This window comes from Hevea brasiliensis, chromosome 12, assembly GCF_030052815.1.
Source record: "Hevea brasiliensis isolate MT/VB/25A 57/8 chromosome 12, ASM3005281v1, whole genome shotgun sequence".
NCBI classification, from domain to species: domain Eukaryota; kingdom Viridiplantae; phylum Streptophyta; class Magnoliopsida; order Malpighiales; family Euphorbiaceae; genus Hevea; species Hevea brasiliensis.
Window position 1 is genome coordinate 28,975,753 of NC_079504.1, and position 16,999 is coordinate 28,992,751.

The window sequence follows — 16,999 nt, forward strand, 5'->3', positions numbered from 1 at the left end:
AAAGACTAAACAATTATTTTCAAAAAATTCAGGAACTAAAGTGTAATATAGTATAAAATTCAAGATTAAATAATTGATTTTTCAAAATTTAGGAACTAAATATAATATATGACAAAATTCAGAGACTAAATTAAATTAAAAATAAAAATATACAAATTGAATTAAATTCAAATTAAGAATAAAACTGAATTAAATCGAATTTCTTTATTAGATTTTGTCAATTTTAAAAGAAAAAAAAAAAAACCAATTCAATCAATCACATTCTCATATAATGCAAAATTGTAGATTATAAGGAAAAAAAAAAATCAGCAACAATGCAGAACAATTGAGATTTGCATCCCAACAAAATAGCAGTCGAAGCAGTGTAATTGTTTTATTAGGCACACACCTCCATCCATCTGCACCATTTCTTCTACCGTACTTCCTAAATTCTAAGCCTACCATAATTATATTACAAGTTTTTGTTAATTGATTGATTTTAAAGTATTGGCTATTTCATCAATTGTCCATTTCACAATATATACAAAGGTATAAAATGTTATTTATTTATTTTTTCATCCTTTCTTCATTGACCTTCAACGAAATCTTAATGATCTTGCCATTCAGCTCTATTTAAGATTAACCGAGTTTTATGCTGATAATCAACCTGTCACAACCCTCTTCCCTTTTCCAAACTTAAAACTGATTATGCTTTGCTAACCTCGTAGAAGCGAAATTAAGGAAAAAAGAGGCTATATTAAAGAGAAAATCTTATATAAACTCTGTTCACACATGTATCGTAGACTAAGCCTGTGCTTTCAACTCTGTTCACTACTTATTATCAATTTATACAATAAGCATAGTTTTTAGGTATAATAATTAGCTACTAACTGCTAATTGCTAAATACTAATACTAACTATTGCAGCCACCAATTCAAATAGTGAATTAGACCCTTTAGAAAAGCTCTAGATATAAGAAAAAAACATTATCCCTGATGAAGTAATGGTGCATAACTGGGTGCCTACGGTAGAGGGGGAGCTTATTAGCTGCGAGTCTGGGACAAAGGACATACAAGGAGATGATCGTTTTCACTGTTTTAACATATATTATCCATGTAACATGTTCTCCGTTATTCACAACATGAGAAGAAAATCAGCTTCTCAGCCAAATTTTCAATTGCCAATATGAAGAATGCAGTTTCCGAAGTACAACCAAAAACCAAAGAGATATATTCCTGGGAAATATCCCAGTAGTGAAGGCTTGGAATCTTTATTCAATGAAATACAAGGAACAAACGGAATACAACAAGATAACATTTATATACAAGTCATGTTTCAGTAAGTTTTTATGTACAGGAGGTATCATTATGTTAATTGCCACTATTCCTTGTCAGGGAGATAAGAAAGCTCAGTGCTTGCAAAATTTCAATCAAACATCCCTTACCTTAAGCCTGATTTCCGTAAAAGATTTTGATGAATTTTTTGGGCTTAATGGAACAGGGCTGAACTTGCGGACCATGACCTTGAAAAATGGAAAGAATATTATGTAGAGCGCAGCCAAAATAAAGGGTGCTGCAACAAGCCATCCCAATAACTGCAAAAACATTGCATTATTATTAACCAGAATGTTTATTAGAACAAAATTAAAAAGTTGCTTGCAAATATCTGAATATCTCAGTTAAGGTAATTGCACTAAAGCAAGTAGGAACAAGAGATTTGTTGGAACATTTTGTAAGGTAAGGTGTTATGAATGAGAAGAGGCTTGCTCCTCAAAAAAGTCTTGTGTTCCTTGTTTTTATATTTTAGCCTCTTTTTCCTGGGAACTTAATAGTGATGCAAAGGACCATAATTGGTAGTTTAGGGTATAAGGGTCATATTGTGGGACTGGAAAACATCTCCGGCATAGTGGCGTTATTGTCTAGCAGCAAGGGAGTCTTTGTTATCTTTCAGTATCAGAAATGATATCACATTGGAGATTGAGATCCGGTAGTAAGAGTAGTGAGGTAGCAACAAAGAGTTCACTTAAAGTTCTCTTGTTTCAGAAGAGATAAATCAGAGAATCCCTAAAGAAGCAGAACAGAAATGCATGAACATTGTGCTCCTGAGAATAATATTTTCCTATTTTCTAACAGATCTAGCCTCTTCATTCTTTTTTAAATTTCTGTAACATTTAGACCTCCTTGCATACTTTCAGTGTGCATGGATTCTGCACTCTTCGCTGTTTGCTCACTTCTACCTCATTCTTTTGCAGGGAAACAGTAAATGTATTTGATCTGCAACCTCATCCAATTAATCAATGCAGCATTATCTTCATACGTTGTACAAAATTTGAACTAGCTATTTTATTTATTCTATATGCCTTCAAGTTTTCATTCTAATCTAATCCAAAAGAATCATCCCATTTCTTCTCCCATAACTTATCAATGCTCCATACACCAGCTTCACAAGCCTAAAAACCTTTTTTTACATCAGTCAATTAAAGAAACCAGTAAGCTCCAACCCATGTGACTGCAGCACTCATAAATCAACAGAAAACAATAACTGACAGTGATGTGGATCCCCATGGTTTACAAGACTGTTGAACATCAAAACCCAGTTTTCCAATCAAATGTCAAATGGCTTCCATAGTGACATCTTCAGTAATCATCTGGCACATACGATTAGCATAATTATTAAATGTCCATTCTTGTACACTTAACGCTTGGAACTTTGACCTCATCAATATTTGTTTATTTTCCAGCCTCCCCCTCTAGTAATGAATGTCAGCAGCTATACAATAGGCTAAGTGCATACATATGACAGTCTATCAAGCCAAATGGAGCAGCACAAGTGCAAATAAGATGATATCAAGTTGTTGACAGCTGAAGTCATCAGACTCGGATCATGCGAGTCATCTCAAGCTTTAGTTGAACAAGATAAATGATGAACTCTCAATCCACACAGCTTGACCACACAGCTGGAGATGGTTTGTTTATTCCATGAGAAAAAATTCATACCTCGTTACCAATCAATAGTCTATAGGATGTCTTCTTTCACTAACTATTTACTTCTACCAGGACTATTAAGTTGCAGAATGAAGAGGATAAACTCTGCTTAACCCAACAAATGATAACCATATTTATCTAAACCTTAATCCCAAAGTAATACTTCAATTCAAATTTAACCCCTAACAAGCTGGGGCTACTAAGGTACTTAAGAATCTAAAAAATATGTGTCAGGGAACAAGAGAAATCATCTCATGTCCAACTGCCACTGTCACCAAGGCACCAACAGTTCCTTAAGATGTCCAATACCTTCATTTCACACTTCTGCATCCATTTCTTTCTTTTGATATAATCATTTTTGGTGCCTAATCCTGAGATGCAGTTTACACACAATGGTTATGCAGCAACACTACTGTCGATATTTAGAGAAATGTAAACCACCGTCGAAAACTTTAAATGCCAATCGAGGGCTCTGTTTGTGTATGAGTAGGTAGGGGGGAAGGAAGAGGAGGTTGGTTCAACAAAAATAAATAGATAACAGAAGAGAAAAAAGATGCACAGTCATATATATATGCGAAGCAAATGAATTGAACTTGAATGTCTCAAATGGGCTACCTACCGCATGGGCAATGCTTAATAAGACCTCATGTGAAGCTTGTCCGGTCAACACCTTCTTCAAAGCATCAGATGTCAATGGAAAATGAGGTCCACCATAGATAACTTCACCAAAGCGCAAGAAGGGTACAACAAGACTTGAAAGCAAAAAAAAAAAAATAAATAAATAATAAAAATCAGTATAGACAAATGAGTGTGGGTATGCATGAGGTCCTAAAATACTTGTATATTGGAAAAGAATCAACTTAGCATCACATCCACACAATGTACATTAAACCTCCTATGTGTATTGGAAGAACCAGGCACCAAGTATTACTCAACATGCTTGAACATCTCAATATAAAATCATAACAAATTGGAAAAATGTGAAAGATAATAAATCCATGCTAGCATCATATACAACTCAACTCAACTCAACTAAGCCTTTATCCCAAAAATTTGGGGTCGGCTATATGGATTCGCTTTTTCCACTCTGAACGATTTTGGGTTAAATCCTCAGAAATGTGTAATGCTTCTAAGTCATGCTGTACTACTCTCCTCCAAGTCAATTTAGGTCTACCCCTTTTTTTCTTTCTATCCTCTAGCCTAATGTGCTCTACTTGTCTAACTGGAGCATCCGTATGTCTACGCTTCACATGACCAAACCACCTCAATCTCCCTTCTCTCAACTTATCTTCAATTGGCACCACTCCTACCTTTTCTCTAATACTTTCATTACGGACTTTATCTAGTCTAGTATGACCACTCATCCACCTTAACATTCTCATCTCTGCAACTCTTATCTTAGATGCATACGACTCTTTCCCCAACACTCGCTACCATATAGCATAGCCGGTCGTATGGGTAAAATTTTCCTTTTAATTTATTGGGAATCTTACGATCACATAAAACTCCCGTGGCACGTCTCCACTTCAACCATCCGGCTTTAATCCTATGACTAACATCCTCCTCACATCCCCATCTACTTGAAGGATCGAGCCTAGATATTTAAAGTGATTACTTTGGGACAGTGCCACTCCATTCAAACTAACTCCTTCCCTATCACCTTTGGCCTTCACCGAACTTGCAATGCACGTATTCTGTCTTCGTTCTACTTATCTTAAAACCCTTTGACTCTACAGTACTTCTCCAAAGTTCAATCTTCATATTGAATCCTTCTCGTGTCTCATCTATCTGAACAATTTCATCCGCAACCATCATGCAACAAGAAATACTATCTTGTATTTGTTTCAGTTCATCTAAAACTAATGTAAAAAGGTAAGGGCTTATGGCTGATACTTGGTGTAATCCAATTTAGATCGGAAAATCTCTTGTGTCCTCCCACCGCACAATAGTAGTTGCTCCTTCATACATATCTTTCAATACTTGTATGTACCTAATAGATACCCTCTCTTTGTTCTAACGCATTCCATAAGACCTCTCTTGGAACACTATCATAAGCCTTCTCAAAATCAATAAAACCATGTGTAGATCTTTCTTCCCATCTCTATATTTCTCCATCAAGCTTCTAATGAGAAAGATCACTTCCATAGTTAAACGAGCATGAAGCCAAATTGATTGGGAGAGATAGAAGTATTATGACGAAGTCGATGTTCCACAACTCTCTCCCACAGCTTCATAGTATGGCTCATGAGTTTAATTCCCATATAATTTGAGCAACTCTGTATGTTTCCCTCATTTTTAAAAATAGGTACTAAAATACTCCTCCATTCATCAGGCATTTTCTTTGAGTTTAGAATTTTATTAAACAATTTAGTTAATCATGCCACTCCCATATTTCCCAAACACTTCCACACTTCAATTGGTATTCTATCGGGTCCATAGGTTTTACCCACTTTCATTCTCTTAAGTGCTTCCTTTACTTCTAAAAATCTAATCCTTCTAATATAATTCACATTCTTTTCTATTGCTCTATAATCTATATTCACGTTATTACCATTTTGACTATCATTAAAGAGATCATCAAAATAATTTCTCTATCTTTCTTTAATGTCCTTATCTTTCACCATCACTTGTCCTTCTTTATCCTTAATGCACCTAACGTGATTGAGATCTTGACATTTCCTTTCTACTCCTTGCTAATCTATAAATATCTTTCTCCCTTCTTTAGTTCCAAGTTTCTCATATAACTTTTCAAAGGCCTGTGCTCTTGCTTGGCTAATCGCCTTTTGCCTCTTTCTTTGCTATCTTGTACTGCTCATATGCCTCATTATAATCACATTTACGTAATTTTTATACCATTCCCTTTTTCTCTTCACGCTTTTGTACTTCCTCATTCCACCACCATCTCTCTTTTGAGGGTGGTCCATGTCCTTAGACTCCCAAGTACTTTTCTAGCTACTTCTCTAATCTTTGATGCCATCTGTATCCACATATCATTGGCCTCCATATCTAGCTTCCATACTTGGACTCAAGAAGCTCATTTTTGAACTTCACTTGCTTTACTCCTTTGAACTCCCACTACATTGTTCGAGCTACACTATTTCTTCTGACCTTACTTGAATTGTTCCTAAACTTGACATCCAAGACCACCAACCTATGTTGACTTGTTAAAGCCTCTCCTGGAATGACCTTGCAATCCTTGCATAGAGCTCTATTTGTCTTCCGGGTTAAGAGGAAGTCGATTTGGCTTATATGTTGCCCTCTTTTGTAATTCACTTACTGTGACTCTCTTTTTATAAAGTTGGTATTTGCTAGTATTAGGTCGTATGCCATAGCAAAATCAGGATGCTTTTTCCTCCTTATTTCGATCCAAAACCAAAACCTCCATGAACATTCTCATAACCTTGCCTATCACTTCCTACATGTCCATTCAAATCTCCACCAATGAAAACATTCTATTCATTCGTTATGCTATGCATTAAATCATCCATATCATCCCAAAACCTTAGATTAATCTAACTGTATAGTCATATAAGTGGGGAATAAGCACTAACTATATTTATTGTTTATCAGTCTAGTACTAGCTTTACTAGTATAATTCTATCTCCTACTCTTTCACAAATTTACTCTGCGTCTTTCAATGTCCTGTCTATGATTATACCCACTCCGTTCTTGTTTCTCTCCTTTCCTAAACCACAATTTGTAACCTGAATTACCCACTTCTTTGCTTTTCTCTCCTACCCATTTAGTCTCCGAATGCAAGCAATATTCACCCTTCTCCTTTCCAATGTATCCACAAGCTCCATTAATTTTCCTGTAAGTGATCCAACATTCCAAGTACCAACCCTGATCATTCTCCTATCCTGCTCCTTCCTAATTGGTCTCCTTCTATGATATCTTCTATTATTTTCTATGTCTATCTTGTGTTCTGTTCCACTATTTGTTCTATTATCTGTCCTATGGACTAACTTCTTTACCCACACCCGTCCATGATGTGGGAACCCTTGCTCACTTAACACCACACCCGGCGCGATGGCGCCGCTTCGGTGAACGCCCTACACCCTTGCATATTTATCACTACACCCGGCTCGATGTAGCGTCGTTAGTAGAGGACGCCCCAACGTTTATATCATTTGAATCCATATCATAGGGTGTGACGAAATTTTTACGCTGGTTGTCACCTACCGCAACCCTCCTCCTTTATCCGGGCTTGGGACCGGCTAAGCGCAAACTACTTAGGCGGAGTTCCATGCTAGCATCATATACTTTTATATTTTCCAGAACATCACATTGATCTTGTCAATGAAAAATTTAAAACTCGTATTCATTATCAATGACAAACATCATGCAAAACAATGATCTACATAGCAGAAAATACCTCAACTCTATAGGCGTTGCAACAAAATTAGCTAACAGTACAGTTGGAGCATGGCACAGAGACCCAAGCAATGCAATAGCCATTCCACATAGCAGAACAGTGACTCCTGAGAATGACAACATTAGCTCATTCAAGAAATTTTTTGTTGTGTTTAATAACCTTATAAATTCTATCTCCTCTAGAATCAGAAAATTATAGCACAAGCTATAAGAATTGCAACATAGCAAGTATTTAAAACCATTAGCCAAATCATAACCCAACTAGTTTGAGATTAAGACTTAGTTGTTATTGTTGTTGTAGCCAACTCACACAATCACTCAACACTGCCCTGTCACAAAGGCAATCAAAGACAAGCACCCAAAATCCTGATGCAGAAAAGAAGAAAGAAGAATCCCTACAAGATCCACAATATAAATTGACTTGTAACAATAATTCAACCTCTTGTACAAAATTCCAGCTTGTACACTAGATTTTGTCATGGCTATTTTCTTAATTAGCAATTGTACAATACAAATGATTCAGTTATGAAAATTTATTTTGGCTTTCAGAAAATACGACTATTAAGCCTTTTTTTTCCCTCCAGCCTGTCATCACACTACGCTAAAACTGGGCTGTGGGTGTAATTTACAATCAATAAGCTGTTTTTATCATTACTTTCCTATTATCTGAAATATATGGCAAAATAATTCCATCCATTCCTTGCATATGATAACTATTTCAACTGCCCAAAATAATTGTCACCGCATTATACTGATATATAGCAATTTTGCTCCATGCTGTTAGACACTAAAATAGTGAGACACATGATACCAAATGCATAGACAAAACTTGCATTATACCACATTGTGCAACTGCAATCAGGCTGCCCATAACTCAAAGGAACAACTTTCATCAATTCCAAACCAACCTACTAATCCACGTTGAACATTTCTATCTATGTTGCTCAAAAGAAATGTACCATGGACTCCAAAATTATGGAATGACATTTAAACAAAACAAAAATGCGAGGAAAAAAGGAGAACCAATCAAAATGGCTTTTCAGACTGCAATCAAGATGAGCAACAGTAGTGCTCATGGCATCAGCAGATATTTGTAGGACTTCTAAGTTCTAATCATTTCAGAATCAAAAGCAATACTTCCAAAATGCTTTAAGAACTTCATACCACATATTGGAAATATTCCTATAGTAATTCCAAGAGCTGCAGAGAATGCCAGTTGTTTCGGCTCTATACCTCTGCATAAAGTAAAAATAACAACTTATAACAAACCATCAACATTTGCAAATATAATAAATCACAATAAACAGCTACCAACTAGATATAGAAAATGAAACCGAACCTTATACACTACTACCTGGACAGCAAATGATGTTATAAGAAAACAGCTGATTACATTTTATTGAATAGTTCACTGAGGAGTGAGGAAGATCAGGAAGTGATAGATTGTACCACATAAGATGCAAAAGAACCAACGATTTTTAGCTTTAAATTCCTTCAAGAATAGAAAAACTGAAAAACCCATTTAAAAAAATATATTCTTGAGATATGCGGAAGTCTCATAACTCAAAAAATAAATGACTCCTAAAAATCAGTTTCAAACCAACCAACACCACCACCCCCACCAACCAACCCCCCCCCCCCCCCTCTTCTCCCAATAAATAAATAAAGTTCAATATTCTATTATTCTTGTTTCTAATATAGGATTTAGCTGCTTTAAATTGAAATTTCGTGCCTAGAACAGACTGGAAAAATACTATCCCAAAAAAAAAAAATCATCCATTAGTTTAAACCAAAATGTCTATAAGTATCAAATTTCCCACTTCATCAAACTTCAACTTGAAATAAAGGAACAGAACGCTACAAAGAGGAGGCAAAATATCTATATATCACATACAAACAAGCAGAGAAGCTTAAAACATCCATTGGCATTAGTTTAAACCAAAGTGTCTATAAGCATCAAATTTTCCAACGTCATCAAACTTAAGCTTGAACTAAAGGAACAAACCACTACAAAGAGGAGGCAAAATATCTATATATCACATCCAAACAAGCAAAGAAGCTTAAAACAAAAAGAAAGATCACAGCAGAGGAAGATCAAAGACTGAGAGAACCTGCTTAGAATTTGGTAGAGAGGATCGAGGATTTTCTTGTTAAACCAAGACTTCAATCCGATCATCGATACCACCATTTCTTCTCCTCTCTTAACACGAAAAAGAAATCAATTTCCACTGCCTATTTCAACTCGAATTTCAATAAAAAAAATGGCAGAAATGAACCAATTTAGGATTCATCAGAAAGACAAATTCATTTAATTTTGGTTATTTAATTCGTCTCCCTCCCAGACAAATTCACAAAACCCCCAAAAAATTCAAATTTAATTAATATTAATTTATTGGTCGTCAATCTGAGATGGCATGGCAGAGCGAGGAGAAGATGTCGAAATCAACTGAAGAGCTTCACAGATAGATGGGTAAGTGGGAAATTCTTTTCTACATCACCGGGTGTATATGGAGAAGATCCAACAAATTAATCAAGTGTGGGGACCGCTGTTTACCTGATCTGTGACTTATGATTAGCGAACACGATTTCGCCACGTAAGGGATGTATTCTTTGGGTGATGCAGAAAATGATTTCTCCATCATTCCATGACGTGGATTCTCGGTTTCTCTATCTGTCCTCATTCCTGGACGACCAAGCAACACGATTTCGTTTGCCTGGCATATCAACTTAAATTACAATTTTATTTTAATATTAGTTTATTACCCGCACATATTATATAATAATATAAATATTATTATATATATATGTTTTATATTTTTAATATATATAATTTATAATATAAATTTTAAATATAATTAAACAATAATTTATGCGCTATAAATATTTAAATATATAAATTTTAAATAAAATAAAATATTATTAAGAAAGAAAATAATTGTTTCATTTATTAATTTTAAGAATTAATTAAATTAATTTTTTATAAAATTAATTTAATTAATTGTATTTTATTAGTTTAATTAATTTATAGTTTGAGTAATTAAAAATTAAATTAATAATAGTTACTTAATGGTTATTTGAAAGAAGAGAGTTTACAACAATTTTAAACGATTCTAATTAGTTCTAAGGACAGGGCAGATGACTGTAAGTAATTGCAGAATATAACAAAGTGTGTTTCAGAGTCTTTCAATACTTTCAGATAGAATTATAAAAGTCAGATACAATATAACATGAAAACCCCCAACAACATCAAACAATAACAATTCAACCAAACTTTTGTAGTTTTTTATGTTTATTTTATCATTCTTTTATTTTTCTAAAGCTCTCCCATTTAATTTCAAGTCTTATACTTTCCTTTTAAACAATTAAAGTATTCAATTCTAGTTTGCTTATCTTTAATTACTTATTTTTCATGAGATTGATGAAGCTGCATATAATAGAGTCAGTTCCTACAATTGTTTGATATGAAAAGTCAGAGCATAATTTCAGATGATATATTCAATATTTGGCATGCCCGCGCACACGTAAACTGTGAGACAACTAAATTACTTTCCAAAAGAAAACAAATAAACAAATATATATATATATATATATATATATATATATATATATATATATATATATATATATTTATATATTCTCAGGTACATGTTTGTTTTATTTATTTTTAGTTATTTTTTAATTGTATTTTTTATTTAAAATTTAATTATGTTAACTTTATTTAAATTTATAATTTAATTATAAATATAATAAATATCGACACCATATTTTGGCCGATCCCCGAAATCAATAGACTTTGAAATTTATCCCCAACACCAAGTCCCCATGTCGTTCAATTCATTACCGATCTCTCTTCAAAGGGATTAAACCAACACCAAGTCTTCATTATCGATCTCTCGAACTAAGTATCAAGCCGCCTTGCCAGCCGATCACATTTTCGATCTCTCGTCAAAAAAATCAAACCAACATTAAGTCTTCGTCCCATCCAGTCTTATTTCTGACCTCCATTCTATAAATATTGTGGATAATCGTTTGATAAAGTTAAGGTTTGAATCCGGTCCAATCTCCATTTTATAAATATTGCGAATAATCATTTAATAAAGTTAAGGTTTCAATCCGGCTTAATGGTGTTTCTGATCTTAAGTGTTCAAATCAGGTTTCCAATCTTAATAATCTTAAGTTCCGCTCGGTTTTGTTCTCGGCTTAGGCCGATCTCATGCTTATCATGTTTTTCTGATCTCTCATACATAGATTAATAATCGCTTTCAAGCTTGGTGTTCTAATATGTTCAGACAATCAGGCGCTTATACAACTTAGATACTTTCCAATCTCATCAAGTGATTGAACAAAAGAGAGAACTTTATTTCATTTCAAAGAAAAAAATACAAGTCATTCGGCTGGAGGATCACCCCCAGCCTGTTCTACATTTCGCTCACCCTCTCTATCTCCCTCGGCCTCCTCTTTGCTCTCCTCTTCGTCTTGGGGAGCCAGGTCCACCATCCAGGAAAGTCCTTGTAACAGCCCGATCCTTCTCCAGTTAGTATTGTCCGCTTTGGCCCATGGGCCTCACGGATTTGTCCCTTGGGAGGTTTCATTCCCAAAAGCGCTACGACTGTGTGAGGAAGACTCCCACATATATGGCCCAAATCTTTTCTTCCCGTTTCCGATGTGGGACACGAAGTTTCCACCCTAGTGCGTAGCTGGTTGAACAAGCATGTCCCAACCCCATCCCTGGGTCGTGACAAGCCCACCAGCTTCCGCCTGGTGCGTCCTCGCACCACACATCGTACTAGAGGGAGTCTAGCTCTGATACCAATTAATAGCCGATCCTTCTTTCTTAGTATTGTCCGCTTTGGCCCATGGGCCAAAGCGGACAATACTAACTGGAGAAGGATCGGGCTGTTACAGTCCTCTTCAGGATAACGCTTCTTGAGCTCGGCCAAAAGATCCCAATGGGCATTCACATAAGCACCGGCCTCCCTCATCACTGCCTCTTCTTCTTTCGCTCTAAGTTCTTCAGTGAGGCGAGTGACATCAGCAGCTCGGAGAGCCTGAGCTTCTTCAAGAGCATGAGCCTGCTCGACCAATTTATCCTCATAGAATTTCATCCGCCCCTCAATTTCAGCTACATATTCCCGAGCGAATGAAAGTTGGGCTTGGGCGGAAGCTGCTTCCTGACCCACCTTCTAGATCTCCTGCCTCAAATGATGAGCCTTTTCCCTGATAATATGCTGGTTCACTAAGCTCTCCACGCTCAAGCTCATCGTTTGGGCTAGGAGATCATCAATGTTGCCCTGGGTCAGCCTGTGCCGATCCTCCTGGAGGCATGTGGAAGCTCCCAGAACCTTTGCCAAACCCGGATTCTCCCGAACAGATCAGTTCTTTTCCAGGGAGTGAATTAGGACCTGAGCGCCTAGGGAAAGGGTCCTGGAAGTAGGTTGGGAAGGACCTCCTTTCGCACTCGAAGCAACTGGTGGAGGTGGTGGCGGCTCTTCTTATCGAGGAGGAGACCGAACCACTTCTAGTTCTGGGATCGGCAGTCCCGAGGGTCGGGACGAGCCTCCCTGCATCTCTCTTGGATCATGCCTCGGCGTCTGTGAGGCCTCAGCGCGCTTCATCTCCCGCACTTTCTTGGAGACCTCCCTCTTACGCTTTCGGCTCTCTTTGGAAGCCTCGCTGCCTGCTATACTTGCACAAAGAAAAGTCAGTGAGTTCTCTAAGGCCTAGAGATCAGAGATATAAAAAGTACCGAGGCCAAGGTCAGAGAGCTGAAGCTCGCGTTCTTCACCGGTAACCAGCCGCATCATCCAATGGTGTAGTTCGGCCATCACCGCATCTAAATAGGAGAACTTTTGAGTGGCCGCCTGATCCTTTAGCTCCATTACCATTGCGCCCCCTTCCCTACTCAAAGCGATGTGCTTCGGAAGTGATGGGCCCAGATGCAGCTAGCTACGTGGGAAACCCTCAAAACCATTCGGAATCTTGCTCCTCATAATAAAGAAGCGATTCTTTCAATTCTTCAGTGAGGAGGGCAGATCGGTAAAGAGCCCACAATGCGGTTTCGCCTGAAAGAACCAGTACTCATCGTCCTTTCGACGAGTGAGCCTATGTAGCTCAGCGAGCACCTTCGCCATAGGATTGAGTCCCTTAGCTCGGTAGAGGCCTCTGAAGGCTACCAGGATCCGCCATGAGTTCGGATGTACTTGGGCTATACATACTTGGTGGAATTTCAGAACTTCCTTGAAGAAGTCATCAAGAGGAAACCGCAGCCCGGCTTTTAATTGCTCTTCGTATATCATGATCATATCATTTTCTTTGAAGAAATGATCGGCTCGGAGATCGCCATGACATCTGATAAGCTCGTGTGAGTCAGTCCGAAGGTTATATTCTTGGCTAATTGTCTGAAGATCGGTTTCTTGAAGGATTGACAGCAGCTCATCCACGGGAAGGTTTTCTCTCCTGAGGAATGCATTCGTCTTGAGGGTGCCGCTTGACCACGGGCTGAAACGGAGGTCGTAGGAGGTTCAGATCGCCCGCTTGGTCCGACCACTTCAACTTCATCTGACGACCACGAGACATGAACGGAAGGGGGGCTCGCCGCTCTCTGACCCTCGGCGCCGCTCATTTTCAAAGAAAAGAGAGAAATTTAACTAAGAGAAAGATCAAAACCCTTACCGGAGTGTGATCGGTGTCGGAAGAACTTGAAGAAACAAGAGAATTTTGGAATCGCTCGCGAGGTGCTGAAAATGACATAAGGGAGCAACTGATTGACCCTTTCCCTATTTATACCCATATGAGCATTCAATGCTCACAGTGTCCCAAGCGACGCATCGGTTAGCGGAATTCGCCAGCTTTTCTGACACATCGCAAGAACATTCCAGAAACTCCATAAATAAATAAGGGGAGATCGGCTAGTTAAAGATCGACAAATTAAGGTAGAATTACAGATCAGTTAAGGGCTATTCAGTTAGGAATCAGATCGGATATACACATTAGAGATCAAAAAATAACCAATGCAATAATAATAAAATGATAATTGTCAAAATAAAATTTCATTTCCAAAAGGTCAGATTACATCATTTGGGCGATCTCAAAAGATCGGATTACATCGTTAAGGACCTTTAAAGGTCAGATTATATCATTTGGGCGATCTCTAGAGATCGACAGTACATCCTACCTAGCAAGAACCTATGTCAAAGGCTAGTCTCGTGGCTGAATCAAAAGATGTGTCTGATCAGAAAGCCAGCCACAGGCAGCGAATGGATGTACAGCTCAGATGGAGTGACTATGACTCTCATGAGGATGAGGAGTCAATGTCATCGACCAGAACTGAGTACAGTCGGGACGCCCGATGTGGTGAGGAGCCAAATGAACTTCAAAGGGCAGTCACCGATGTTAAGCGGGAAATTAGCAATCTTCTCGCCCGAAATCGGCTCACCGATTATATCGGTAGATTGACTCGAGATCGGTATGATCGATATTTTTTATCTTGATCAGTAAATTAGTCCGGTTCTCTCACTGTCATTAAATATGGTTACCATGATTTTTCGATTACCGGGGTCATAAATTTTCAGTCGGGGAGCTAAGAAAATAGTCGGAAAAAGATCAAAAGCAGTCACCATGGCCAGAATGTTACTGGAGAAATTAGAACAGAAGAAGAGAGAAATGGAAGGAGGAGAAATGAAATGTGGGAGAAATTCCCCGTTGAAGGCATATATATATATAGAGGGTTTAAGCATTTATTACTAGCAGAAATCGAAGCGGATGCCTCGGTAACAGAATGAATAAATGCTTTGACTGAATCAGCCCGGATAGAGGGGAGGTTATGGAATGGGAGAGATCGGGAAAGGGGCCTGGCATGAGAGATCGGAAAAGGTCATGGTGGAAAGGTCAGAAGGGATGGGAGATCAGAAAGCAAAGATAGAATGAGACAACTTCCAATAACTGTCGTCATAATCAGAGCCGAGATAGTTAAAGCATTGCAGACGAGATCAAATCTTCACCGCACGCCTCATTTGCAAAATCGCCCACATTGCTGACAGGTGCCAAGACATGTCATGACAGTCCTGTACATCTCCATCTCCACCGTTGATCTTACTTGTAAGGACAATTCCAGAGCCCTTGGATCAAAGAGAAGACGACAAGACCGGCGTCTTTTATTCTAGGCCCTCGGATCTCCCTTGACAAGAAGATTTTGAACTATTAGATTAGAAAAGAAAAAGGACAAATATTCTGAATAGGATCTCAGCCCTCCATTTTGATTCTCTTCAATTCTCAGGCATCAAATCATGTCATTTAAAATCCAAACCTTCCATTTCTCTCAGAGGAAATCCAGACCCTTCATTGGGAGCACCCGTTCCCTATATATATCTGCATGCAATACTGTTAAGGGAGGACGAAAAAAGGGGTGGTGATTATAGTGGAAAGGCTCTGAAATTTGATTCAGTCTTGCTACTCTGCTATTTTTAAGCTTTCAAAATAGGGAAACTTCAGAAACCAGTTTTCTAAAGTATTCTCGTTGAAGGAGTGTTGGACATTGAAACTCTTTATTTTCAGTTTGTTCATTACTCTGCGATCCCATCTCTCAATTTTAGTTCTGTCTTCATCATCTTTATATCCACTTTTATTTTCCAAGCTCAATTTCATTCAAACCCGGTTATTGTTATCTCGACTCGATTGCATTTTAACTTGGTGTTCTTTATTTCAAGGCAAGTATTAGTCCCTAGACTATTAGCACACAGCTCTACAATATTTGTGACTCCATATTTAGTTCAATAGATTCGACTCCCTACAGGTGAGTGTCTAGATCGTTGCTTTATTTAGTGCTCGCTTTTTATTTTCTTCGTTTTCATGCTCGTAATTTTCGTGAAGTTTATGTTATGACAAAGAGCCCCATGAAGGTAGTTATTCTCTTGAGTTTACCTTTTTGGTCATCAGTTCATGTTATTTATTTTTAGCCTTTATTAACTCCAAATGTAGGTGTTCTGGTCACAGGTAATGCATAGGTAGTTTGATAAAATGTCGGTAGCTGTATCCTAACACGAGAGTTCCTTTAAAATAATAAAAGTTTGAATAATAAATCGGAGGAAAATTATAAAGTCAAACCACTAGACTAGCTCAAAAGATAACTTGGTATAGTGGGGGATCGAGGTAAGATCGGATCCCAGACTAGTAAATGGAAGAGATCGAATATTGCCTGTCAAAAGGTACTGGTAAGGCGATCATATAAGAGATCGGTAAAATTCAATCTGGTTTCCTCTCCCTAATTATAAGGTATCAATGGGTTAAGAGAAGCCTTGTTTGAGTTCTCAGCGTCTTTTTATGCCAGAATCCTTAGCCTAACGTTCTTACGATATACGATCGCGATTAAATTTTAAGAGGTCGGGGGAGAGTTCTTACCCAATCCTCATTCAAACAAAAGAGATTGGAGGAGAGTTCTTATCCGATTCTCAATCAAATTTTAAATACTTAAAGAGATTGGAGGAGAGTTCTTATCCGATTCTCAATCAAATTTTAAATACTCAAAGAGATCGGAGGAGAGTTCTTATCCGATTCTCAATCAAAATTTTTAATAAATATTTAAAGAGATCGGAGGAGAGTTCTTATCCGGTTCTAAATCAAAATTTTAATAAATGCTTAAAGAGATCGGAGGAGAGTTCTTATTC

The 16,999-nt window shown here is 37.5% G+C and overlaps 1 protein-coding gene across 1 annotated transcript; it reads right to left on the reverse strand.

The window, feature by feature from the left end:
* Positions 1–1,209: 1,209 nt before the first annotated feature.
* On the reverse strand, positions 1,210–9,829 carry LOC110646474 (uncharacterized). The gene is made up of 5 exons (XM_058131417.1): positions 9,449–9,829; positions 8,502–8,572; positions 7,339–7,444; positions 3,583–3,715; positions 1,210–1,573 (listed from the first exon to the last, which is right to left on the reverse strand). The coding sequence occupies exons 1-5, from the start codon at positions 9,523–9,525 to the stop codon at positions 1,409–1,411; spliced, it is 552 nt and encodes a 183-aa protein (XP_057987400.1). The 5' UTR covers positions 9,526–9,829; the 3' UTR covers positions 1,210–1,408.
* Between the last annotated feature and the right edge of the window lie 7,170 nt (positions 9,830–16,999).

Coding starts and splice junctions, on each gene's coding strand:
- LOC110646474 (XM_058131417.1), bottom strand. CDS start 9,525: ATGGTGGTATCGATGATCGGATTGAAGTCTTGGTTTAACAAGAAAATC. Junction 7,445..8,501: donor AGGAATATTTCCAATATGTG/GTATGAAGTTCT, acceptor TGTCATTCTCAG/GAGTCACTGTTCTGCTATGT. Junction 3,716..7,338: donor GCAACGCCTATAGAGTTGAG/GTATTTTCTGCT, acceptor TTTGCTTTCAAG/TCTTGTTGTACCCTTCTTGC.